Source organism: Dermochelys coriacea, chromosome 1 (genome assembly GCF_009764565.3).
Source record: "Dermochelys coriacea isolate rDerCor1 chromosome 1, rDerCor1.pri.v4, whole genome shotgun sequence".
NCBI classification, from domain to species: Eukaryota; Metazoa; Chordata; order Testudines; family Dermochelyidae; genus Dermochelys; species Dermochelys coriacea.
Window position 1 is genome coordinate 136,480,332 of NC_050068.2, and position 26,528 is coordinate 136,506,859.

General features: G+C 40.9%; 1 protein-coding gene across 1 annotated transcript in view; it reads right to left on the reverse strand.

The window, feature by feature from the left end:
* Window positions 1–3,201: 3,201 nt before the first annotated feature.
* The window catches only part of VEGFD (vascular endothelial growth factor D), a 34,270-nt gene continuing 10,943 nt past the window's right edge, over window positions 3,202–26,528 (reverse strand). The window contains exons 2-7 of the mRNA XM_038402354.2: window positions 15,118–15,328; window positions 11,303–11,493; window positions 9,392–9,540; window positions 8,324–8,421; window positions 5,395–5,590; window positions 3,202–3,881 (exon numbers count right to left, since the gene is read on the reverse strand). Coding sequence (XP_038258282.1) covers window positions 3,755–3,881; window positions 5,395–5,590; window positions 8,324–8,421; window positions 9,392–9,540; window positions 11,303–11,493; window positions 15,118–15,328 — 972 coding nt within the window. The 3' untranslated portion in view covers window positions 3,202–3,754. The remainder of the gene's footprint in view (window positions 3,882–5,394; window positions 5,591–8,323; window positions 8,422–9,391; window positions 9,541–11,302; window positions 11,494–15,117; window positions 15,329–26,528) is intronic.

The following is a 26,528-nucleotide window of genomic DNA, read 5'->3' on the forward strand; positions in this document are numbered from 1 at the left end:
AACACTTCCTCAACTCTCATCCCATAATGCCCCTACTCTACTTGCGCTACATTGATGACATCTTCATCATCTGGACCCATGGAAAAGAAGCTCTTGAGGAATTCCACCATGATTTCAACAATTTCCATCCCACCATCAACCTCAGCCAGGACCAGTCCACACAAGAGATCCACTTCCTGGACACTACGATACTAATAAGCGATGGTCACATAAACACCACCCTATACCGGAAACCTACCGACCATTATGCCTACCTACATGCCTCCAGCTTTCATCCAGACCACACCACACAATCCATTGTCTACAGCCAAGCTCTTCGGTACAACTGCATTTGCTCCAACCCCTCAGACAGAGACAAACACCTACAAGATCTCTATCAAGCATTCTTACAACTACAATACCCACCTGCTGAAGTGAAGAAACAGATTGACAGAGCCAGAAGAGTACCCAGAGGTTACCTACTACAGGACAGGCCCAACAAAGAAAATAACAGAACGCCACTAGCCATCACCTTCAGCCCCCGATTAAAACCTCTCCAATGCATTATCAAAGATCTACAACCTATCCTGAAGGACGACCCATCACTCTCACAGATCTTGGGAGACAGACCAGTCCTTGCTTCCAGACAGCCCCCCAATCTGAAGCAAATACTCACCAGCAACCACACACCACACAACAGAACCACTATCCAGGAACCTATCCTTGCAACAAAGCCCGTTGCCAACTGTGTCCACATACCTATTCAGGGGACACCATCACAGGGTCTAATCACATCAGCCACACTATCAGAGGCTCGTTCACCTGCGCATCTACCAATGTGATATATGCCATCATGTGCCAGCAATGACCCTCGGCCATGTACATTGGCCAAAATGGAGAGTCTCTACATAAAAGAATAAATGGACACAAATCAGACGTCAAGAATTATAACATTCAAAAACGAGTCGGAGAACACTTCAATTTCTTTGGTCACTTGATTACAGACCTAAAAGTTGCAATTCTTCGACAAAAAAGCTTCAAAAACAGACTCCAACTAGAGACTGCTGAATTGGAATTAATTTGCAAATTGGATACAATTAATTTGGGCTTGAATAAAGACTGGGAGTGGATGGGTCATTACACAAAGTAAAACTATTTCCCCATGTTAATTTCCCCCTCCCCCGCCCTTGACTGTTCCTCAGATATTCTTGTCAACTGCTGGAAATGGCCCACCTTGATTATCATTACAAAAGGTTCCCCTCCCCCCTCCTGCTGGTAATAGCTCACCTTAAGTGGTTACCGTGTGTATGGTAACACCAATTGTTTCATGTTCTCTATGTATATAAAACTCCCACTATATTTTCCGCTGAATGCATCCAATGAAATGAGCTGTAGCTCATGAAAGCTTATGCTCAAATAAATTTGTTAGTCTTTATGGTGCCACAAGTCCTCCTTTTCTTTTTGCTAATGTTAACTTTGATACTATGTATTATGAAGGAATGGGGATGGGGGACAAGAAGGCAGCCCTGATCCTGCAAAGACTCATGCAAGTGCTTAATTTTGCACGCTGGCAGTAGTCCCATGGAAGTAAATGGAATGACTCAGAATTGGTAAAATTAAGCACTTGCTTAAGTCTTTGCAGGATCATGGCCTTCATTTTTGTAATATTTTTTTCAAGAGTATCATTCCTTGGGATTAAATCATAGCAAACCTAATGTTAACAAGGCCTCTTCCTTGTCAGTTGGGTATAGAATTGTATTGCCTGACTTTTTAAAAAATTGTTTAGCTGTGCAAACAATGCTATACTAACAAAGTTTTGTGAATGTAGGCCCTGGCCCAAAATGGGAGGCAGCATGGTGTTCAGGAAGTGCAGTCTCTCCGACAGCTCTGTGACGTATTGGGGAAATATAAAAGCTGCAATAACTATTGGAATAATAATAATCTGCCAGCAAGTCCAACTGAGGGGCTATGTCCAACCCTGGATTTTGAGGAAAGTGGAGGGGTGGCATTCTTCTATCCCCTTGAGGAACCTGCAGAAGGGGCCAGGACAACCTATCCGATAACGAGTATGTGTATGAACTTGAAGTCTATCAGGGAGAAGAGTAGTCCAGGAGAATCCACAAGTACACCAGCAATAGTCAGATGACAGAGGGTCTGGGAGTAACTGTTCAGAACATTTGTCTAGGGCCAAATCCAATATCCCTTACTCAGATAAAAATCCCACTAAAGCAGTGGCACTGGAACATTTTTAATAGTGGGGGTGCTGAAAGCAAGCCCCCTTACCCCTATCCACCCCACCCCACCCCCAGGGCTGAGACCGGGACTCTGGGTGTGTCGGGCCGGTGGCCGGGATCCCGGGCACAGAGCTGGCAGCTGGAAGCCTGAGGGTGCTGCAGCACCTCCTGCACCACTAGTTCCCCGTGCCTATGCACTAAAGTTAATGGGAAATTTGTCCCATGACTGAGTAAATACTGCAGAATTTGGCTCTTTTCTTTTTAAAGAGATCCAAATGTTAAGCCTGTACAAATCCAGAAAATAATGCTCAGCCCACACATTACAAAGATTTGTTTCTGTTTCTTATGTCATGTTCAGCAGTCCAGTTTTGTTTCCACTGTTCCTCCCGGGCTTCTATCTTCTGAAAACAGCATATGGAAACATAAAATTTAGAGCTGGAAAAGATCTGTTAGGTTATTTAATCCATCCCACTGCCAATGTAGGATTGTTCCTGACTATTTTCTCCAGACTTGTCCAGTCCAGGTTTAAATGACTCATATGATTGGGCTTCCCAGCCTTTTCCCACACTTAACCTGTGTAATGCTCCATTGCTCAGGTCTTATGTGGGTGAAATGAATTCCATCCTTAAGAAGATACCCTCTATTTCCACAGCATCACAGCCTAAAAGTAAAACAAGCCCTCAACAGAATTTGCCTTCCCAAAAAATCTCTGGGGGTATTTTGGTATTTGTGTGAGTGCCAGTAGGGCACCAACACACCACAGCAGGAGCCAAAAAAACCCCAAAACTGAAACCCATCACCTGTGTGGGAAATGAAAACCTTTATTCAAACTACTGTGACAACCAGATTTACCAAGTGTCTTCATTCTAAGCTAGGTGTGAACTGGGGTCAGTTCCAGTGGGGACAAACCCAATGAAGCCATACCTTGACCCTTTTGTGGGGTGGGTTTGTTTGCTTTTGTTTGGTATGCATTTGTTTGAGATGACATAGGATAATAAACAGCTTGAATAACTGAAGTATTTATTTTCTTATATACATTTAAATATGGCACATCTGACAGTAGTTGTATGATAAACTCAAAATGATAATCAAAGCTGGACAGTAGATTAAATCATTCAGTGCTGAACATATTAGAAGCCAAATCCTGTACACTGAAGCTCTGAAGAATGTTTCACCAAAGAGATGCACTAGCTAAGAATTCAAAGACTATTTAGTTCAAATTCCTGAACTGCTGGACGGTGACGTTCACTCTACTACACATATACCAGTCTCATCCTCCATATAACAGTGTTGAGTTGGCTCCTTCCACTCTTCCTTTCCTACAGCTGGTAATCTTTCTACTGTAGTTATCCATTAGAAGACAGCTATCAATGACCCAGAGGGTCCACTAATAGTTAGTGATTAATCTAATAAATAAATGCAGACTAGATTCATTCTTCTGCGATTAATGTGGAAGATGTCCCATGTTTATAATGATTTAAAAGTCAGTGACAGCTACTTTGCAAAGCAGTGTGTTTTTGGGAGAGAGGGGGAAAGCTAGATCAAGGATTTTCTTTGCTTTGTGACCCATGAGAGCTTCTCTTCTCCTTTGGACAACGACAATGCTTTGTACACACTGGCTTTGCAGTTGAGCATGTTCTGGGTTGGAATGGGCACTTGTCCTCACAACTGTTTAATAAAGAGAGAGAGGGAGAGGGGGCATGATAATGTGATAGCTCTCACTTGTATATCCTTCAACATTTTCAGCATCTTAGCATATTTACCCAAAATGTAATGCCCTTGCATGGGAGGAGATTGGGAAGACATGGAATGGATAGGTCCAGTAGTTCCACATGAAAGGGGAAACCTAGATAGAGAGAGGCATCTGCATGGAGTACTTCCCCTTTCACATCATTCTGCTGACATCCCTTCTCTTTAACAAGATGTCTTTGCCTGAATTTCCCAGCAGTTGCACAGTAGCAGAGTGCCCCCAAGTTAATGTTACTTTAAAGAATTAAGTAATTTCTAATCAGATTCCTAAGTGGAAACCCAAGGGCCCACCAGATGGCAATGCTGAAGAGAGTAGCTGTTTCCTTGCTTCACACCCTCTTGACCTTGAAATCCTGCAAAGTCCTCACATCACAGAGAATCCCAGGAGAGGGAGCAATACTGTGGAGCTAGCAGTCCCCTCGCCTCCTTCTGAGTTCCCTTCAGAGCAGTGAAGGAGCCACTCTAGTTCAATGTCTTTTAAATTATGTGAATGCAGTACTCCCAAATGGTGCTGAAGTGATATCTTTGCAGATGAAGCACTCTACTTATCCACAGGACAGGACGGATACAACACAGACAATGCAGGCTTCCCCTCACAGCTTCAAGGTACCTCAGCCCTGACCCAGAGGGTCTATCTCTAAGCATGAAAGGAAAGTTAATTTCCCACCCCCATTAAGTCCTTGAGTACTCTGCTGAGGTGGTGAGAAAATATGCTCATTTAATGGTAGGTATTATGTGATGATGTTTTTTGTCACATGGACACCTGTTCACTATGAATTATATTGAGACTATTAACTTATTTCCCAAAGGCCCCTCACAGCAGTCAGATAGTAATGACTGTCAGTCACAAGGAACATGGACTGAATCTGAACCACCTGGAAATGAAAGGCTCCAAATCCCACCACAAACCCTCTGGGCCATACATTGTCTTCAGATAAGATAGTTAAAGAAATCGTTCCCCAGATATTAGAAACAAATACGTCTCTGTGCATGAAGGGTGCTTAGAAACTACATAACAAATATTAGCAACTCCTCTTTTCACTTAAGTAGCACCTATTGTCCAAGGGTCTCAAAGTGCTTTAGCTAAAAACAAACCTCACACCTTTACAAGGTAAATATTGTAAGTATTATTTCCATTTTACTGATTTGTTAAGTGACTTGCCCTGGGTCACACAGTGAGAATCTGATAGTCGAGAATACAACCCAGGGTCTTGACTTCCTGTCCTCTGGTTTCATCAATAAATGACACTATATCAATAGATTGGGACCATAAAGAAAACTGGCAAACACATTAAAAAACAACTACCCCAAAAACTACAAAAGTGAATTGTATTTTCAAAGTTCAAATGTATCGCTTAATTGAAAAGAACATGGTTTTCATGTTGCCCAGCTATGTTAAGAGGCATGAAATTGAAAGGAAAGAAACACTTACCTGCAAGTTTCTGCATGAAATATCTTGTGTTTCTGAGAGCAGCTCTCCTGGCTCTCCCTACACAAATAGCAGCTGCAGTTCTCTTTATTTTGGAAAAAATCGGTGGGACATTTCCATCTACAGATACACTCACAATTATCTTCATCAAATTCCATATGTGGTCCACACTTAGCCAGTTCAGCAAGAGGAGGGAGTCCTGTAACAAAAGACAAATCTTTTGGCAATAAAGTCTGCATGCCCAGATTCTGCTTTAGGTTATATGATTGTATGTGTGGAACTTCCAACAAACCACCAGGATTTATGCATGTGTACATGAAGAGGGAATCTGGTCCTAAGAATTTCTATTATGAGTTAATGTGCTGGATGAGACCACCACCAGACTGAAGAGAAGATCGGGATGATTTCCTTGCCTCTGACAGACCTATACTGCTAAATCACCCCATCACAAACAACCTCCCCTGGGACGCCTACAAAAAATATTTGCGAGGAGCTTTTTGATTTTTGAATACAGTAGGTACTTAAGGCATTTAAAAAAACAAACAAACATGTATCCCATACAAAGTACAAACAACATACACACAACACTATGCTTCTCAATCAATGCACTCAGTATATTTTTTCAGAAACAAAGTATAAGCAATACTAGCAAGGTACAGCCTAGTCTAAGTCTGTTTGCAAAGCAGCTCTTCTTGGTTAATATGATGAGGGCAATGAGAAAACATTTTGTTTCAATGGTAAAAGCAGAAAAGAAATGACTGTGCTCCTCAATACCTCACCCCTTCTCTGCAAACATGCACATCCTGGCATACCAGGAGATTTATCATGGCAAAAGGTGAACATTTTTATAAGAGCCCTTAGTAAAGTGTTGGCAGCACATCCTGGTTAAAGGTCATAGCATAGAATGTGTCATTGGAATGGTAATTTCCTGTAATTTTATAAGTAGGTCTTGGATTTAACCTATGGAATGTGAAATTTAACCTATGACTATGACCTCTGGAATCTGAGCTCTGACCTCAATGGCCAGAAAGGATATACTCATTATTTGAGGGAAGCCTCCATTGTTGTTAACTTAATACCAGAAATTAACACCCAAACAAAATAAAAAGCAAATATAATTTAAAGATACAGAAATCTGCATAGGTTCTGCTGAAATGATTCCCACCCCCTTCCTTGGGTGATGAGACTTGGCATATATTAATTGGTGTAGATTGTTCAATTCTCTCTTTGCTTTAGCCTCAAGGTCTTATTTAAAATTAATTTGTCTAAGCTACTGTCAAACTGCAGCAAATGATTGTTCATTGTTGCAAATGTTTGCCTTACATCAGTAAAAGGCATAATACAGTTATTATAAGTCACTCTATTTATCCTTTTGTTAGCCCATAGCATAAACAACTAGATGTTAGGTGCAATATGAGTTTGCCTGATGCCCCCGTCATCCCCACACTTTGGTCTTCCTGTAAAGTATCAAATACTTAGCACTGATAAAGCCAGGATACCATACTTGATGGACTAATGATCTGATCCAGGATGACAAATCTGTTTCCCAATAAAATTGCTTTCTTGTCTATTAATGCTAAGAGAGCGTACTAGACAGAAAGAGTTTATGGAGCTATGCAGTTTTATTTTAGGTCACTGGCCTAGGAATTTAAATGCTTGCCAAATTGCTTTTATTACTGGTTTGTATTCTTTATTTTGTTGAATGTAAGATCATCTAGAAAGACAAGATTTTCTTCTGTGTCCATGTAGTCCAGGTATATTAGATTTCCATTATTTCCCACCTGAATATAAATATTGTATGGTATTTAGGGAGATTTTAATACCTCTCAATATGTTCATCTTGAAAGATTTTTTAGATTTATAGCAGTTTGTTTATTTTCCCCAAGGAAAGTTTTCAGTTGATTTCTTTTATGGATTCAACTCTTCTCCACCAATAAAACAGGAAGGAGGCAATAGCTGATAATGACCGTATGGTTTTATACCAAGATGGATGCTTTCTTAGAAGTCACTTCTACATATCATTACTACTAACTTTATTCTGTTCAGTTTGTATCCAGTAGCCTTACTCTCACAAGTAGCCCCATTGGTATCATATAGAGCTTGCCCTGGTCTTGCCTGCATGCATAACTCTCTCCACGCACTGGGTGAGGACTTAGGAGAGAGGGAGCAAGTCACAGCTCAACCCTGAGTGCCAACTTGCCAGCCAGGGAACTAGCTGGGTACAAGGGGAAAGAGAACAAAGAGCCCTGTAAAAAGGCTTGAGTGAAACATTCCCTCCTTCCCCGACACATGAGGGGACTACAGGAAGCATTATGCCTCAGAGGGGTGTCTCTCAAGCACATTTCCTCTCAAGTGCAATTGATGCCATGTCTAGCCTATAAGAACCAATCATGAGAGGAATGGTTTGAAGGATCAAACTCTAGAATTACTGGGCGCAGAAGTCCACACTCTGCACATTTTTATTCATACGACCCTACTGATTTCAGTCAGGTTTTCATGTGTGCACTATATATGAAGGTAGAACGTAGCCCCGAATTTGTGTGGTAATATCTTTGCCAATTTATTTTAAACCCAGAAAAACCATGAACATTTCTTGAATACAGTCGAATAGATGGGGGATACGGAGTTGAAAGCCCCCTAAACAAACGACTAAGTCATCTGTGTACAATGAAAATTTAGAGCGACTGCCAGCAACATTAATTCCTTCCAGTACATTGCTATTCCTTATTCCCATTGCTAATATGAAAAGGCAAAAGTGCTCAGAAGAGAATGAGATGCGTGTTTACAACTAGAGTGCTAGATAATAAGGCAATGCAGTCTATGGATTTAGAATCCAAGAGAAACCTCAGTGAGAAAAAGGAGAGAACTTTATCAAGCCCCTTCGGATAGAGATGGTAGCTGCAGAAATGTCAGTCAACGATACTACTTTTACCTTCCCTTCTGCCAGGATGTTCTTTATCTACCACGCATTCACATTTGTTGCTGTCCCATATCAAGCCACTGTGACAAAGTTTGTTGGTAAAGGGACAACTAGAAGGAAAAACAATATGGTGAGGTATTTGAAAAAAGAAGAACTTCACAAGAACTCTGCCATGTACATTGGCCAAACCGGACAGTCTCTACGCAAAAGAATAAATGGACACAAATCTGACATCAGGAATCATAACGTTCCAAAACTGGTAGGAGAACATTTCAACCTCTCGGCCAATCAGTAAAAGACTTAAGGGTGGCAATTCTGCAACAGAAAAGCTTCAAAAAACAGACTCCAATGAGAAACTGCTGAGCTTGAATTAATATGCAAACTAGATACCATTAACTTGGATTTGAATAGAGACTGGGAATGGCTGGGTCATTACACATATTGAATCTATTTCCCTATGTTAAGTATCCTCACACCTTCTTGTCAACTGTCTAAATGGGCCATCTTGATTATCACTACACAAGTTTTTTTTCTCCTGATGATAATAGCTCATCTTAATTAGCCTCTTACAGTTTGTATGGCAACTTCCACCTTCTCTGCACCTCTAGGCTTGGTAGTTCATAGCCCGGGCGCCTCTGGGCTTGCCATGTTATGAAAGTAAAAAAATTGCTTGAGCCCTGGCACCTCTTTCATTACAAATTAAGCATGGTGTCATATTACCCTAGATAGGAACACTGTGGCAGTCTGCACTGATGTCCCAATCCAATGATGCACAAGTTAGGAACGGGCCTAACTTTAAGTAGATGAGTAGGTACATTAACTGCAATGGGCTTACCCAAGTGCTTCTAGTTAGGTAATTGCTGAATTGTGGCCTCAATCTGGCTGCCAAATATGTGCAGACTAAACCTGTTTACAGCAGGTTTGAGTTTGGCTCTATAAGTCGAAGAATACCCAGGATGTTTGAAAACTAGTGGGAAAGCAAAAGATGGAAAAAACCCAGTGGTGAATGACTTAAAATAAAAGAGCTTCCTAGTTAATGCAGTATACTCTGTGTCTTTACAAAATATTAGAGAGCCTTACCCATCCTCTTCTGGGTAGTGGACAGATCTTCGTATAATGGCATATTGGTGATGCTGAGCAGTTGATAAACATCTACAACGTGTGTGGTTGGCAATTTTGACTGGCACTGGCTCTGGCACACTTGTCAAAGGAACTGAAATCTCAAAGAGCTAGAAGAATGAAATATGCTGTTCAGTTTCTATTATACAGCTATTGTTATTCCTTAAAATCTTTTAAATGCCAGCTTCCTCCCCACTGCCATTTCCCCACCTCGCCCTTCCTCTTTTCTTCTGGTAGCCACCACAGGTCTGACCTAAGTTAACCAAAAGGGAAAACTAAGCAATGCCCACTGAGCTAGGAACTGGTCAGCTTAGTCGACCCAAGGCTAACAAAATAATATATTGTAAATATCATTTGCTGAGCAATCAACAGTACGTTTCAGGAATAAAGCTGAAAAACGTAGATGACTGGAACTTTTTTTTCCACATACATTAGCAATGTAACCTCAATCACTTATATAGAGACTCATTTATTGTCTCTGCCTCAACCTCCAATGGATGTTTCGCCATGAAGCCTACAATTTTTCTGTAAAGAAATAAAGAGCTCAGGGAAAAATTCTGTTCTCAGTAACACTGATGTAAGTCTGGAGTAATTTAATTGACTTTAGTAGAATGATTCTGGATTTATATGGTTGTATTTGAGAACAGAATGTACTCTAAAGCTTTTGAAAATAGCTATTTTGAAGGAAGTTAAAGGAATGTTACACTTCACAGAATTGAATAAACTTTAGTTTTTTAACAGACTTACGAACTACTGCTCCAAGCATAACTACATGAATAAATAAATAATTTCTAGCCTAACCCAGACCTCTGAGTTGGTCAGACATCTGTGGTATACATACAGCTCATAAGAGTGCTCTCCTCTTGATGTGAAATAGAACTGATTAACAAACATCTACATAGAAGGTATTTGGCCTGATTCACCATTGCGTTACTCCAGTTTTATTCCAGCACAACTCCACTGAAATCAATGGAATTACACTTATACACAACTGGAATAACACAGAGGTGGATCAAGACCACTGGTTTAGAATGCTTGTTCCAGGAATATTTTAACTTTCTCTCTAAACACTTGTCCATGAATTTTGTACCAGTGCAAATCTTTTCATAAGTAGAATTTAATGCATCTCTATAAAGGCATAAAGTTTTAACAACTGTAAATTAATAGTGCTGCCTGCAAAATTCAGGTTATTTGCTGCCTGTTGCTACTTAGCAGTATCCGCCTATTGATTTAAGCCTACATGTTCAAAAGCAATTTATGATTTTGGGCACTGAAAACCTAAGGCATTGGTATTGAGGGCACCTGATTTTCAAAGAGAAGTTGCACAGCACTTGGAAAAATCAAGCTCCTTTAAGGCATGTGAAGCAGGGCACCCAAACGATGAGACACTGAAAATCACTAATCACTTTTCTTTTGTCACTGGTCACAATTTTCAAAATTTAGAACTTATCTCTGAGGCACTACACATCAGAATTTCCTATAGAATCCATTAGGTCAGTGGTGCCGGGAGTCTCCATGAGCCACTAGCATCAGGAAATCCCAGGTCTGAATAACTATAGAATAAAGAAGAATTAAACTCATTAACGCTACATGAGACCGTAGTCCATTCACATGAACTTATTCTCCACTGCTGTGAATCGGGTTTCATCATGTATACTTGTGTAAAGTGAGTATAAAATGGCACTAAATCATCATTCACCAGGCCTTATTCACTCTGTATCAGTACAAATGTATTCTTATCATTATGATTGTAGAGAATAACTGTATCCTCAGGTATCTCCATAACTGGCTTTCAGAGGCCCAGCATCCTCTTCCCTCACTTTGTTTCAGAGCCAGTGACAGGCAAGAAGGAAGACAAATGGTTTCAATTACCGTTTTTGAAACATAAGTTGTACTTGTGTTCATACAGCCAAGGCTCTCCTCATTGCAGCAACCTCCACATCGGAACACATTCACACAGGGAGGCTTAAAGAACTTGTTGGTGGTTGTACCTAGCTCTTTGGCAACTTCCACGCAGGTCTCTCTTGGCACACACTGAGTTTTTTGCCATTCCTCATCTATGACTGCAGAAAGCACAATCATTATGAACAGTATTGAAAAAAATAATAACTGCATTCAGTTAAAAAGGCACAAGAAGCAGGTCTGGGGTGGAATCCTGGCCCCACTGAAGTTAATGGCAAAACTCCCATTGACTTCAATAGGGACAGGATCTCACCAATATGGAAAGACATTAAAACATGACCAGTGTATTTGAGTGCCTCCATTTTTGGATACCCAGCTTGAGGCACTTTAAAGGAACCTGATTTTCAGAGGGAGGTGCTCAGTGCTTTCTTAAAATCAGGCCCCATCAAGATGTCTCAAATTGGACACCCAAAATCACCAGTCACTTTTAAACATCTTGGCCCTAGGATCCATTTATTTGCCATTGTGCAATTAGAACTTTGGGGCATGGATTCTGATTTTCATTACAGCAGTGTAAACCTGGAGTAACTGCATTAGAGTTGCTAGAGTTACTCCATTTGATACCAGTGTATCAAGATCAGAATCTGACTTTAGGCTTCCTGTTAAAGTAGAAAACAATGTGCTCTCCAAACTAATTTAACTGTGTGCACATAATCATTCAAGATGTCACTTGCATAACAGAAATACTCTTCAAGCACACATATTCTTCCACTATTAATCACTTTGAAAAACTGAGGTGTTGTAGGGAGACTAGGTCAGAGAAGTGGGTTTTACATTTTGTTCTGCAAGCACTGAGGTTTGGGGTCATTCTGATCTCTTCCATGTGTGAGTTACATATTCATGGAGCTCAGGTAAGATAAAGATGAAGATGAAGAACAAAACCTTGAATTTGCCCTGGTAGTTCATGGGGAACCAGTAAAGAGAGACAAGCAATGGGGTGATGAGCATCTATGTCTTTGACCTAGTCTTCACACAGTACCACCACATTAAAATAAAACATACACCATAGACAGAGATCAGTCCCTGATGACTGGGAGAGGGGAAGAAAAATGTAAGTTTATGCGTATGATTTTAGTAAGTGCTCAGTCAGATTCTGTGGTGATTCAGGGCATATTAAAACATTAATAGAGTTGGCCTTGGAATAATTCTGCCTTAGAAGATGGGGAAGAAGACCTAACAGGATTTTTCTACCACAAATTTTAATTATTTGAATTTAAATTATTTTCTCACCTGGGTCCGGTGGGGATATTTGGCAGCTCTGTATCTGGAGTTAGATGTTTAAAGGGAAAAGAAAGCTAACAGCTCCTCCAGATGGCACAAGTAAAGGACATCTGTAGACTATTGAGTCATCTGTTTACACTTACTACTCTTTTGAGAGGGTGACTGTTCTTCTAACCTTATTAGCTGAGCAGTTATGTTACTTTTAGGTGTTATTGCCATACACTGCACCAGTACCACTTGCTGGGCTCATCTGTTGTATCGTTGTGTGGACAAATGGAGGATTATCAGTTGTCTGCAATCTTGCTGTTTCGCTAAATGAGAAACCTGAAGGTTGATTTCAAGTTTTCTATAGAAAAACCTAGCAACTGGCCCTGGACATTAGTTCAATACAATGACTGGATCATGACTGCTAATGCTTCTGTGCATAATTCTTAAAGGTGCATAGATAAATTCCATGTCCTTTAACTATCCCCTCCAGGCGTTCTCAGATCATGATGTACTAGGATTTTATATTGTCTTTAAAATAAATTCTGCAAGTGGTGGGAACACTTTTCTTAAGTAGGTCAGGGTGGTAAACACCAGGAAGGGAGAAGAGCTATTGAAGTTTAAGAAAAATGTTGGCACAAGAATAAATTTGGGTTGGAAATTAGAAGAAGGTATCTAACCATCAGAGGAGAGGCGCTCTGGAATGGCTTTCCAATAGGAATTATGGGGGCAACAAACAACCTAATTAGTTTTAAGACAGGGCTTGATAAATCTGAATGGAATTGTGTGACTGGGTTGCCTTTGGTGTGCACAACTGCTCTTGGTAGTCCTGGGGGGGGGTCTCTGGTTTATGTCTTATGTTCCTAAATCTCATGCTCCAGAACTTCAGCCAGTCACCTGCATTGGTCAGGAAATGATATTTTTTCGCTAATGTATTCTGCTTTTTTTGGTCTCCTTCCTCTGAAGCATCAGAGATTGCTACAGATGGAGACTGGACACAGGATAGGGTGGATTGGTGCTCAGAATTCTCTCTGTCTGGTGTTTGGCTGATGAGCCTTGCTCAGATGCTCAGAGTTGGACTCACTGTCATACTCAGGGTCAGGAAGAAATTTTCCACCAGGTCAGACTGGCAAAGATCATGTGCGGAGGTGGGTGGGTTCACCACCTTCTGCAGCATACGCTGTTGGTTGCTTGCTTGGCTCATGTAAGCATATCTAAATCAATTCCCTGCCATTGGAGAGGCCTCAGGTGTTGATGCAATTTGGTCCCTCCTGTCCTTTGCCTGTGGCACACAATAGTTAAATTGCTTGAGGGTTGTAGTACTTTGGTCTAATTCTAGTTGTTGGGTTTAGTGTGCGAGAGCTGGGTGGCGGTTGGTGGCCTGTGATATACAGAAGGTCAGACTGTTGGTAGCCCCTTCTGGCCTTAAATTCTGACTCTGACTCTAAATCCCATTCAATCATCTGAAAGCTAATTTAGTGAGGGCATTTTGGTCTATGTCTTTGTGCTCCAGGGCAGAGATGCAAATTATGGTTCAGCTAACACAGCCAAGTCTTAGTTTAGCTAAAATGAATAAGCAAAAGATGTGTAAGTGTCAGCAAAGATGTGAAAGAGGGACTGCAAATATCCTAGAAGTCATACAGGAATAGGATCACTGTTTTCTGGCTTCCACACAAGGAAGTGAATATTCTGGTTGTAGTCGCATCATATCAAGTTCAGGACTGTACAATAAAAAGAACAGATCTTTTACACCTTGTTACTTCACAGCTTGTATAATAAGGGTCTGTCATATAATATCTATTCACTTCATCAAGGAACAATCACTGTCTCTTTGTTTGAGTTCAATGAGCTAGATTAGATCTTGATTCTCTCATTTGAAGGGAGTTGTATTTTAATTCATTCTAAGTGCGGATCTAGATTATGACTAACCTACATCTCATTCGGGTATTAAGTCTGTTTTTGTTTCAGCACCTACTTCCACTCTCCAGATAGATTTTCTCAGACTCTTAAAGAAAATCAAGGCAGTACCTCCTTGCTAGGTAGCTCTCACCCATACATATTGGTGGCAACCTCTCTGCTGATGAGGTGTCTTGTATCAGAACACAGCTCATAAAAAGTAGGAATTCCAGTGCTTTCTGTAAAGCTCATTTGTTTCTGCCTGCAGGCGAATTCCAGGACTTAGCATTTTGCTGTTGGCAGTCCCCCTCAGCCAGCCTTTCCAAGCCATTCCTGCATGTTTACTTCTCCTCTTGTTTTGTTGACTGGAAAATCCATATTTCATATATCTTTTCTTTGGCTTGTGTACAGAGAGCACTAAACCAGCTCTGACCATAAACCAGTGAGACGTATGCAGGCTGTTGCCTAACACGTTCCTTCATATGATGTCGCCTTCCTTGTTCACCATTTCCCCTCTGAAGTTGGTCTAGTCTAAGAATGCCTGTTTATTTAACTCCTAGTCACAGATGCGCTCAGTGATCCTGAAGATGAAGTTGATGATTCCTGAACAACCACACACTTACCTCTCAGTGTCTCAATGTCATAGAAAGCAGCAGCAAATCTGGTGGAGCGATGCGACGCAGATCGGGAATCTAAATGGGAGAGGCTTTTGAGTTTTAGTCTGCATTTCCACAGCTTCCAGTCCTCCGCGTGAGTGATTCGAAGCAGTTCTTCCAGACTGGCTGCGTTCCTTATCAGCTGTTCTGACCGTTCCAATGCTGACAGAGATGCCCTCTGTGATGAAAGAGGAACATCAGAAGGGCAGTGCACTTGCAATGTGTACAGAATGCAGCATATAAGAACAATACTTTCAAAAAACAGCACTTTCCTTACAGTGAGGCAGCTCTAGGAGACATTGCGCTTACCTGAGTCACAAAGCCTGCTGGAGCTCCTGCTGGAATGATATAACTCTCTTCCACCCCAAAGGCAGAATTGTACCTATAGGGCCCAATCCACCTTGTTGCCTGATGTCAGTATTAATAAAATTCCCCCATTTGTGAGAGGGTGTCAGGTTCCAGGACTCTGTATAGAAATACAGGGGTTTTCTGCTGACTCAGCTCGCATGTAAAGATTAGTGCCCTGCCTACAGCATTATTTCTGCTGACTCAGCAGAACAGATGACTCCGAGTAGCTCTAACCAATGTGAAGGTAAAGGGTTCGCATATCTCCAAAGAACTGGGGAACCAGGTGTAAGGCCATAGACAGGAAGATATCCTAGGAACAAACCAAACTCAGGAGAAAACTTCGACTGAGGTTCATGGTTTGTTAAAGGCTAACCGCAGGAAGGGGGATAAGTTTTGGACATTAACCCAAGGTGTGCACAGTGCTGAGAGTCTACCTGTTCACAACAATCTTACCTATTTTCCGGTATTAATTATTGGCCAAATCCTGCAGACCTTACTCAAGCAAAACTATTGTAGTCACAGAGAGTATTGTTCACAAGTGAATTTACAGCGATGGCTTTAGCATGTTATTGTGGGCATTCCTTACTGGATGCATACAGTATTTCTCCGAGTGTGTGTGCACACATGTATACTGTGCTATGATGGGGCTCATGGTAATAATTTTTTGCCACATGATGAAGTGCTGCCGTCCCTGGGATCTTATTTTATCAATTCTTATAAGCAAAACTTCAATTCTTATAAGTAAAAGAACATTAAGGAAACCCCAATATATGAAATTGGTGATTGAGCAGGTAATAGTCCAAGATCTATATCAGTACTAAGACAGTGCTCCATATACAGTCGGGGGACACCATGCTGCATGAGGAGCAGTCTTCTGGATAAGATGTAAAACCAACAGACTGACTACATATGCTGTTAATTATCAAAATATCCATGGCATTTTTTTTTAATTTTATTTTCAAGAGTACAGATGTTAGCTCGGATGTTCTGGCCAACTTTGTTTTAGGTACTTTCCATCTACCTAAAATTCCCTGCTTAGTTCACTTGAAATAAGTTATTCACTGCTATCCTAAGCCTATATGTAGCGTTACTCTGTACTCTGGCCAGTGGTCATGTTTCATCTTACAGGCTGCTGTGTTTCACTGGTGAGTAAAGTGATTTCTGATGTTGTGTACATTTAGTGAAGCCTGAAAAGTGCTTTTTAACCCTTCTGGAAATCTAGCCCCAAAGTGTAATATAAATGTGAATCATTATTACAAATACTGAACTGCAATACCATCCTAGTTCTGCTGATCTAGGAAAGCAGAAAGAAAAGCTAAATTAATAAATAATTAATTCTAAGAATTTTGCCAATTTTTTTCCATTTGTAAATTGTCTACTTGATCCCACAGACGCTAAGAGTGCAAGACCCATAATAAAGCAGTTAATGAATAAGTAGCTCAAATGCAGTAGAACGGAATAGAATGGTAAACCCCCTCAAACAGTACCATGATGTCCTTTATTATTGCAATAAGTCATTCCAGCCCAATCAACAGTGTCTGGGACTTTTAAACCAGAATTAAATTAAAGGGAATTTGTAAAATGAGACTATGATATTATGCAAATTCAAAGAGATAGCTCTGTACTTTGCATGAAGGCCAGTGGTTTGAGGAGGAATTTTTGGTTTGTTCTTTGGGAGGAGGGAGGGTGTTAAAGAGTTTACTCAGGGATTTCCTAAAAATTACTATTCAGGCAAAAAAGGCTGACAATACTAAGACCAAAGAACACAATAAAAAGAAAAGAATGAGCACATCTGCATGATCACTGTGAATCTATGGCCTTGTCTACGCTAGAAAGCCATACCACTTTGATTATACCCGTATAACTCTCTTCACTGTTCCAAGTCCCTCAGTGTTAAAGTGCAGCTGAGCCAGCTGTGTACCTGCACATGGAATAGTTCCAGGTCTTTTCATATATTAGATTCTTTTTGGGGTGGGAAAGATTTTTTAGCCATTTTCTTCTCCCCAGTAATCCCCATCCTAATCTATGGTACCCTGAAGCACTTTACTACTAAGGCAACAGCTGCTGACATAAACCATTGCTCCCTTAAGAGCACTGCCCCTAGCATCTCGTATTCCATAACCATTTCCACTTCACTTACTGACAGAGATTGTCCGTCATCTTCAAAGGCCCCACCATATGCACAATTGTCCTTCCAGTTGAAAAGGCTCCCTCCAGAATAATTGCCCTTATTCTGCAAAGCACTTAAGCATGGGCATGTCTTTCAGCACATGCTTAAGTCTATCCCTATTCAGAAAAGCACTTAAGTACGTGGTTAGCTTTAAGGGAGTTAAGAACATGTTTTGACTTCACTGGGACCGCTCACACCTTAAGCTAGTACTTAAGTACTTTGCCAGATCACAGACAGAGCGCTCGGGACCTTGAAGGCCATCATCCCTCAAACCATAGATTGAACTAGCCTTCTTAAGGCTGTCGCGAGAAGGGACAAGGCTGTGTAGCATTGAGAGGAAGACAGACTTCAGGTAATGTTTAACTAGCCATTTCACAGTCCTAACAAAAATTCAGCAGCCTAGATTCTTTGGAGGTTGGGGAGGTTTTCCAAGTTGGGTCTCCCACTCTGAGTCAAGTGGAACAAGAGCCAGAAAAGTTCAGTTCAGAGAGCGTAATATGGAAATCTTAGTTCTATTGGCAGGGATATTGTAATAGACTGTATTTCTTCTATTTCCATACAGGTCACATCGTGTATACATGGTTATTAATAATTTAAGAGCATTCAAAAATAAAAACTTTTAAAAAGAGAGTGTGAAAATGCAGCAAACCTGTTAATTATCCATAGCCCTGTGAACTCTGAGACAGAAGGAATTCTACAGAATTATGCACTGTTTCTTGTGGCATAGAGGCAATGAATATTGTTTGATACCAAAATCATCCAAGAACATACACTTCTCATCAAAGAAATTGTTCTAAAAATGACCCCATACAGTGAAAACATGAAAACTAATACTTTCAAATAATATTATACATGAAGCATATGGTTGCCTGGTGCTGTAAAACATGCAGAAGAGGACAGATCCTGCCAGCTTATTGCTACAAATCTACAGCAGACAACACATATTACACACACACACACAGAGGCCGGAAGGCCTTATCTTAAAACAGTGCAGCTGTGCTGGTTTTAGACATGACACATCATGGAAAGGCTCCCCAAAAGGTGGGTGCTTTAGCATTTCCCAAGCCCACCTCCTGCTTACTATTCAAATGTCTTTTCCTCCCTCCATCACAGCCTCCCTTTGGGGACAAAAGTTTAAAGTTGATTGAAACAGAAGGGCAGTGCTCATCGCACAGCCCAGGAGGAGGGGGAGTGGTTTGAGGAGTGCTGCTTATCAAGGGCCGGATCTTGAACCATTAAAGTCCATAGGAGCTTTGTCATTGACTTCAGTGGGCATAGGATCAAGTCCCAAAAGCATGGGAAAGGAGGGGAGCTCCCTTCTGCTTTGGCAGATGACAGGAGCTGCATTTTCTCGGATATCTCTGACTTCAAGCAATGTGCAGAGGGCACCTCCCACTCACCTCTCACTGCCCTGATCCCATCCCTTCTGCACTCTTTGCACATTCCAGACATGGCTTCTTCCGCTGGTCCATACCCCAGTCTGTTCCAGATACCCCATCTCTACCTTCTTTCACTTCAATTCACTCTGCAACCACCTCCTGCCTGCCCCCTCCATCTCACACTGCTCTGATACTCACTGTGCTTTCTAGTTTGGTGTCAGACACTCTTTCTGCCAAGGCTCTACCTTTGGAAATAAGTCTGGTGTGCGTCTGATCAGACTTACCTGTGGTCAGGTAATTCAGTCTCAGGTGGGTTGGTCAGACTGGAGGATTTTGGTGCTGAGGGATCTCTTACTCACCGTCTTCCCCTTTCCTTAAGCTCAGTCCAGGAGGATGTGGAAATATCTGTCATTTCCACTGTTATTATTTGTATTCTGATAGTATCTAGTCATGGACTGGAATCCCATTGTGCTAGGCACCGTACACACAGCTAATGAAACCACTATCCATGCCTCAAAAAGCTTACCATCGACAATGATTTGGGAGAGTCATGAGAAACTAGTCATGATAGACTCATACACATGACCCCAAAGTTAACAAAATCACATTTCAAGCTATTTCATGGTGACTCTGACAAGTTTTACAATGTTCAAATACCAAAAAGCACACACTACAAATGACAAAACACAAATGCTATGGCCTGCAGTAAGAGGTTCTGCAGAAAGACACCAAAAACAAATATCAAACCAAAGTCTTATGTTCACATAACTGATCCCAGGCTCTTTGGTTTACCAGTGGTCTGGGTCTGCCACCCTATCTTCTCTCTAATAATTTGAGATGAGTCCAGAACCCTAAAACACCCTAAAATAGGTAGCACTGGAACGTAAAAGAAGATGGTGTGAACAAAGGCCTTGCCAACTTGACCTACAAAGACAAGGCCAGGCCCTCAGTGAGTATGAATTAGGCATAGCTCCACTGAATTCAATAAAGTGCTGATAAACATCAGATGAGGATCTGGCCCACAGACCATACAGTACATCTATAAAATGCAAACTCAGCCCTGTCCTGAGATTGGGCTTTACTGACAAAACAATCCATACTCAGAGGACATAAATATCAATAACACCTTCTCCCTAGGCTCATCTGCTCCAAGATTTCCTTCCCAAGGATTTTTCAGCCCACACCCTACATCTGAACTCTCTGTAGAGCCATCTGTACCAGTAAGTCAGCAGAACCCACCTCACACTTTCCCAGCAGGATCAACACTGTTAACAGGGATGCTTAAGATTAATAAACTGCTGGGCTGTTACAGATGGACTTTGCACTTTTAATTTGTTTGGAGTTTGGACCACTCAGCATCTCATGCAGGAATTTGGCACAAATGGGAAAAGATGAGTGCAAAGTAATAAGAAAAGAAAGACATACTCAGGTCTTAAATTCATGTGAGGAACTGGAAAAGAAACAAGAGTATCTGCAAATCAAAAGCCACTGTCTTTAAGGACTGCAACTATCAACTCTTCACTTAAGGAAATGTATTGTGAAGCCTATCCAGTGCATAATGAGAGACAGAAAGCAGAACTAAAAAACAAGGTTGCATTTTGATTAATTTGACCATGGCCCCACTTGTACCTTTCACTCTATATTCAAACACATTAAAACCCAAGAAAATCTTATTTAACTGATAAAATCATCTCCCCAAAGTCCTACCCACACCACCTTCACATCTAAGCAAACGTTCTAGTGCTTTCCTGAATCAGGACATGGATGCTATATCTCAGGCCAGGGAAAGGGATACCTCTTATTAATATTGCCCTGTTTAATGGAACCCTGATACAGCTTCTCAGTAGCTAAGCTATGAAGAGAAGCCAACTGCTGTATCTCGACAAAGAAAGTATCTGCATAACAGAGTGGAGATCTTGTTAATACCATGTTACAAACATTTTAAAATAAGTTTGAAATAAATCTTTTAACATTAATCAGTTTATCCTGGGAGAGCACTACTCACAATGTAGCATGAACATCTGGACAATTTCAAACTTTACAGCAGACATTTGAAAATGTAAAAGGGACAAAAAATCTGGATGTGAATTTGTTCATCCTGGTAAGTAAGTAGAAGTACTGTTACTTCATGAGAAGTCATGTGGAAGGTGATGAGATGAAATAATCACAATCTTTTTATCTAGCGTTATCTGTCCTATAGCTTCCAGTGTGCTTGGATGCTATCCTCAGAATTCTGGCTGATCCAGCCTTTAAAATAATTTGTGTATTAATCACCACTGCACTGAAATGGCCAGTTACTTTGGTGCTGCATGTCTTTGTGTGGTGTATCTGAAAATAATCTAGTTTCTATTCATATTTATTCCTTCATGTATATGTACAGAAAATGCATTAGTCAATAGCCATTATGGGCCCAGTTTGCAGAGACATGGAGCACCGGTAGCTCCCATCAACCTCCACTGGAATTGTGGATACTTGGTACCCCTGGGTACTAGAGCCTATGAGATGATGTGGCCACAGAACTCCTGTGCTACTTGTGTGTAGAGCTGTGCAAAGAATCAATTTTTCAGTTCAGTGGCTAAACTGAAACATTTTTGAAAAAATTGAATTTGTTTCGTGTCCAGACAGAATGAAATTTTTTTGGTGAAACAAAGTGTCCCAAAAGTGTTTGTTTCCCATTAACTGAAATATTTTCTTTTGATTTTGAGGTTTTTAAAATGTTTTTACATTTAAAAAATTAAATTGTGGGACATTCCAAAATGAAACATTTTTCTGGAATGAAAAGGCAAAATGTTTCGTTTCAAAAGGAGACAAACATTGCAACGTTTCTGATTTCTTTTTATACCCAGCTAAAACAATTTGCCAAAATTTACCCAAATCTGCAAATTGTTTAGGATGACCCAAATCTGAAAATTTTCAGCAAAAAATATTTTGCATAACATTTTTTGCCCAGTTCCACTTATGGAATTACTTGGGTATTACTTGTGTAATAGGAAACCTTGGGTAATAGCAAATTCCCTCCCATTCTACCCCATCACCAGCTTATGTAAAGTCACCACAAAGACCCATATATTATGTGGAAGCTCCTCTGTTTCGCCATCCACTCTTGGGTTTAAGCAGTGGTGGCAGGCTTGTGTGGGCTCTGCAGCGGCATGAATGCCATTTGAGGAATTCCAATATCATCATAATTATTAATTATTATTATTATTACCATACAGCCTAGGAGCTCTAGTCATGGATCAGGACCCATTGTGCTAGGTGCTGTACAAAGACAAAACAAGACGTCTCTGTCCTAAAGAGATTACAATCTAAGTAAAAGACAAGAGACAATGGATAGATACAGATAGGCAGCTGGGGAAGTACAAGGAAACGGAACAATATTGGTCAGCATGATAGGCAGTAGTCTGGGAAACCAGCAGCTGAATCGTCCTGTTTTTTGTAGACTTATAGTGCAACAGTGACTTTCACATTTGCAGTGCTCTATACTAAAATTATGAGAGAAAACCTTGAGCAGCTTGAAAACATCAGACTTGCAAAAGTAAATCAAAGCCTTATTAACAACCAACTGCGGTATCCTATAAAATCCTGTATTAAGAGTCCAGCTTTACCATATGGCTGACAACCTAGGATCTGGCTTGCAATAATTATGACATCACCAGCAACGGCATGTCATTTCTCCGTAGCATTATGGAAATTTCTCTATTTCTCGACATTCCAACAATATTTCTGAATCTATATCAGCTATGAAATCATGACACATGAATTCCCATCTGTAACACTATCCACTGTGAAGTACTTGCCTATAAGTATTATAAATGTTATAAATTAATAAAAGTACTTGATGTGTACATTACACATGATAATCATTAGCTGCAGTAATGTGCACATCAAGCACTTTGCTAATTACCAACGTGATCCTAAACAAGTAATTTGGCTTCCTAGTAATAGAGTTCCAATTTTAACATTGCCGTCTTGTATGAAATGGTCTGATCCTGAAGTTGATGGCCTCTTGCTTTGTTATAGGAAGCCTGGCTTAATACTTATACAGTAAAGTTGCATTACCTGATTCTCGCTTTAAATGGTCATTATTTGGCTGTTCAATATTGTGCACCTGTTTGGCGGACAGCTCGCTTACCAGATATCTGGATGTGCAACTTCATGCCATGATGGATTAAAATGAACACTTGTTTAATGGTTTCCCACTGTGGCACATGTGCTCCTACCCAAAATTGGGAGAGAGACACACACAGTTCTGAGTAGAGGCAAACCATGGCCAACTTGAACTTAACAATTCAGGACTACCTCCAGAACCTTCCAAAGACGCATCTGAAATCTTGCAAGGTTTTTGGGGATTGGGTTAAAGCTCTTATAGCATCCTCATTCCATTCTGAGGCACACTGGAAAGAGTTCTGGGATAATGCTAATGTCCCAAACAAACATCTGATTGCCAACCCCACTAAAGAACTCCCAGGCTTCAACCTACCATGGAAACAATGGTCCGCATTGAACCATTTCAGAACTTTGCACAGCAGATGCTGTCATCTCTTACAGCTCTGCAAGATGAGACAATGCACAATGTGACAGTGCACACCAGTAGCAAACTATGGACCACACTGTAAATCAGTGCCCACTTTGATAGTTTACCGGTGGTATGCCATATTTATGCCAAATCACTTCTGAAGCTACTCACTAGCTCACTAATCTGAACTTAAGTTATTTGAACATTGCTACTCACCTCTCTTGCCATAGGCTAGGAAATTTGCCTCTAAACACTTTTTTCTAAAGTGTAAGCTATTCCACTGTATCATTCAGAACATATAGTTTGTTGTCATTCTTACAGCAGGGCCCCTACAGTGATGCACTGGAGGGGCTCACAAAAGCCTCTTGTTGATAGAGCCAGTTTTGGGGCCCTGTAAAGGAAAATTTTATCTTTACTTCTTTAAAAGTCAGTCTTCAGCTCTTTGCATTGCAAAGGTAACCTTGAAAATGTGAACATGCTGTGTACAAATGGAGTGCTAGAATTGACAAGAATATGCAGCTGGGTTCAATTTCTGCAGCAGGAAGACTTAAAGATTACCCCCCTCACACCCCCCTGTACACACTGGTTATGTAAAATGTGTCAGTTGTGCTTGGGGTATATCCCAAACTCTCCAGCGTGGCCCTCTGCATAGTGATGTGATAATCATGGACAGACAGCAGCAATTGTTTCACAACACGCTCCAAAATGCTAAGGCTGTTAAAGCATTCAGCCTGCTCTGAATAAGCTCTTTACCAGCGTGACCTCTTGCATCTCCCCACTGTAGCTATAGGTCCACACAGGCAATGCACTGTGTAGTCTCTGCAGCTCCAAGCCAGCCAGGCAGGAGGAGGGGGAGTCTGTAATGGGTGGATTTCTGGGAGTAAAAAATATGTAACATTAATCAGGTTTTGTCTGAAGAAAAGGAGTACTTGTGGCACCTTAGAGACTAACAAATTTATTAGAGCATAAGCTTTCGTGAGCTACAGCTCACTTCATCAGATGCATTTGGTGGAAAAAACAGAGGAGAGATTTATATACACACACAGAGAACATGAAACAATGGGTTTATCATACACACTGTAAGGAGAGTGATCACTTAGGATAAGCCATCATCAGCAGCCACACTATCAGAGGCTCGTTCACCTGCACATCTACCAATGTGATATATGCCATCATGTGCCAGCAATGCCCCTCTGTCATGTACATTGGCCAAACTGGACAGTCTCTACGTAAAAGAATGAATGGACACAAATCAGACGTCAAGAATTATAACATTCAAAAACCAGTTGGAGAACACTTCAATCTCTCTGGTCACTTGATCACAGACCTAAGAGTGGCTATACTTCAATCAAAAAAGCTTCAAAAACAGACTCCAACGAGAGACTGCTGAATTGGAATTAATTTGCAAACTGGATACAATTAACTTAGGCTTGAATAGAGACTGGGAATGGATGAGTCATTACACAAAGTAAAACTATTTCCCCATGAAGAAAAGGAGTACTTGTGGCACCTTAGAGACTAACAAATTCCTGGCATATTTCCCCATTGTATTTCTCCCTCCCACCCCACCCCCCACTGTTCCTCTGATATTCTTGTTAACTGCTGGAATTAGCCTACCTTGCTTGTCACCATGAAAGGTTTTCCTCCTTCCCCCCCCTGCTGCTGGTGATGGCTTATCTTAAGTGATCACTCTCCTTCCAGTGTGTATGATAAACCCATTGTTTCATGTTCTCTGTGTGTGTGTGTGTGTGTGTGTGTGTGTGTATATATATATAAATCTCTCCTCTGTTTTTTCCACCAAATGCATCCGATGAAGTGAGCTATAGCTCACGAAAGCTTATGCTCTAATAAATTTGTTAGTCTCTAAGGTGCCACAAGTACTCCTTTTCTTTTTGCGAATACAGACTAACACGGCTGCTACTCTGAAACCAGGTTTTGTCTGGAGTTTGTATGAGGGAGGATGGAATTGATGGATTTGTGTTAGGGGGAGTATTCTACCCAGGGAATGTCACATGTGTCACCGACAGAGGGGGAACATTTCAGGGAGTCCCTCGTTAAAATCTTGGCAGCACATTCTTGGACCAATACCTAAAACTTCAGAGACAGGGAAACATGCTTATCATGTTCCAGCTGTGCGATCCCATGCATGAGGGAAAGTTCCTTCCTATCTCCCATATTCTAGTAACTCACTCCATGAAGTAGGAGGTTTAATTAACCTTCTGCTTCTTAATCTTCGCATTCATAGCTACAAAATGGTCATAAAATGGCTACTGAGTTAGCTGAATGTGATGTGTTTTCACAGAAAAACTGTATTAGTTACACTGTGATTTCAAGAAAGCAGCTGTTCTATATTTTGGATTGATTTGGTCCACTGGAATTGCATCCTTTGTAAAGCTACAGCAAATGCAGATTGGACTTCTAGCACTTTAACAGCATGCTTATGCTATCAAAGCCCTCAGAGACATATGCAAAGTAATGTGCTTTGGTTCCTACCTCTGGGTTTCAGTCTGGGCCTTTGAATTGGATGAACTGAAAAACTCTAAGCAAAAAAAACCCGGCAGATTTTCACCAGATTTTAAAGTAAAGCCATAAATAAACCCAGGTTAATTCAATTTTTGTCACACTTGCTGCAGTTAAGTGCTGCTAATATTTTATCAAAAGGAGTCTCACAAATATTTCCCCCCCACACCCCATTAGCCAGTAGTAGCTTTTGTAGTAAAAGGTGGGGAGGTGGGTGTATGCTTGCAGAAAGGAGTCGGGGACGGTTTAGGAAGTCAGTTTGCTCTCCCGTTTAAACAACACTACTTCTCAGAATCAGATTGCGAGGTTTATGAATGATAGTAAGCTCTCAATGAGTTTGGAGTTCGTAACAAACATTTCACACCACTCTAATATAGATCTCTTGGTTTTCTTCCTGAAGTGCAGAGTCAGCCAAAAGAACACAAACCACATGCCATTCTGGAAG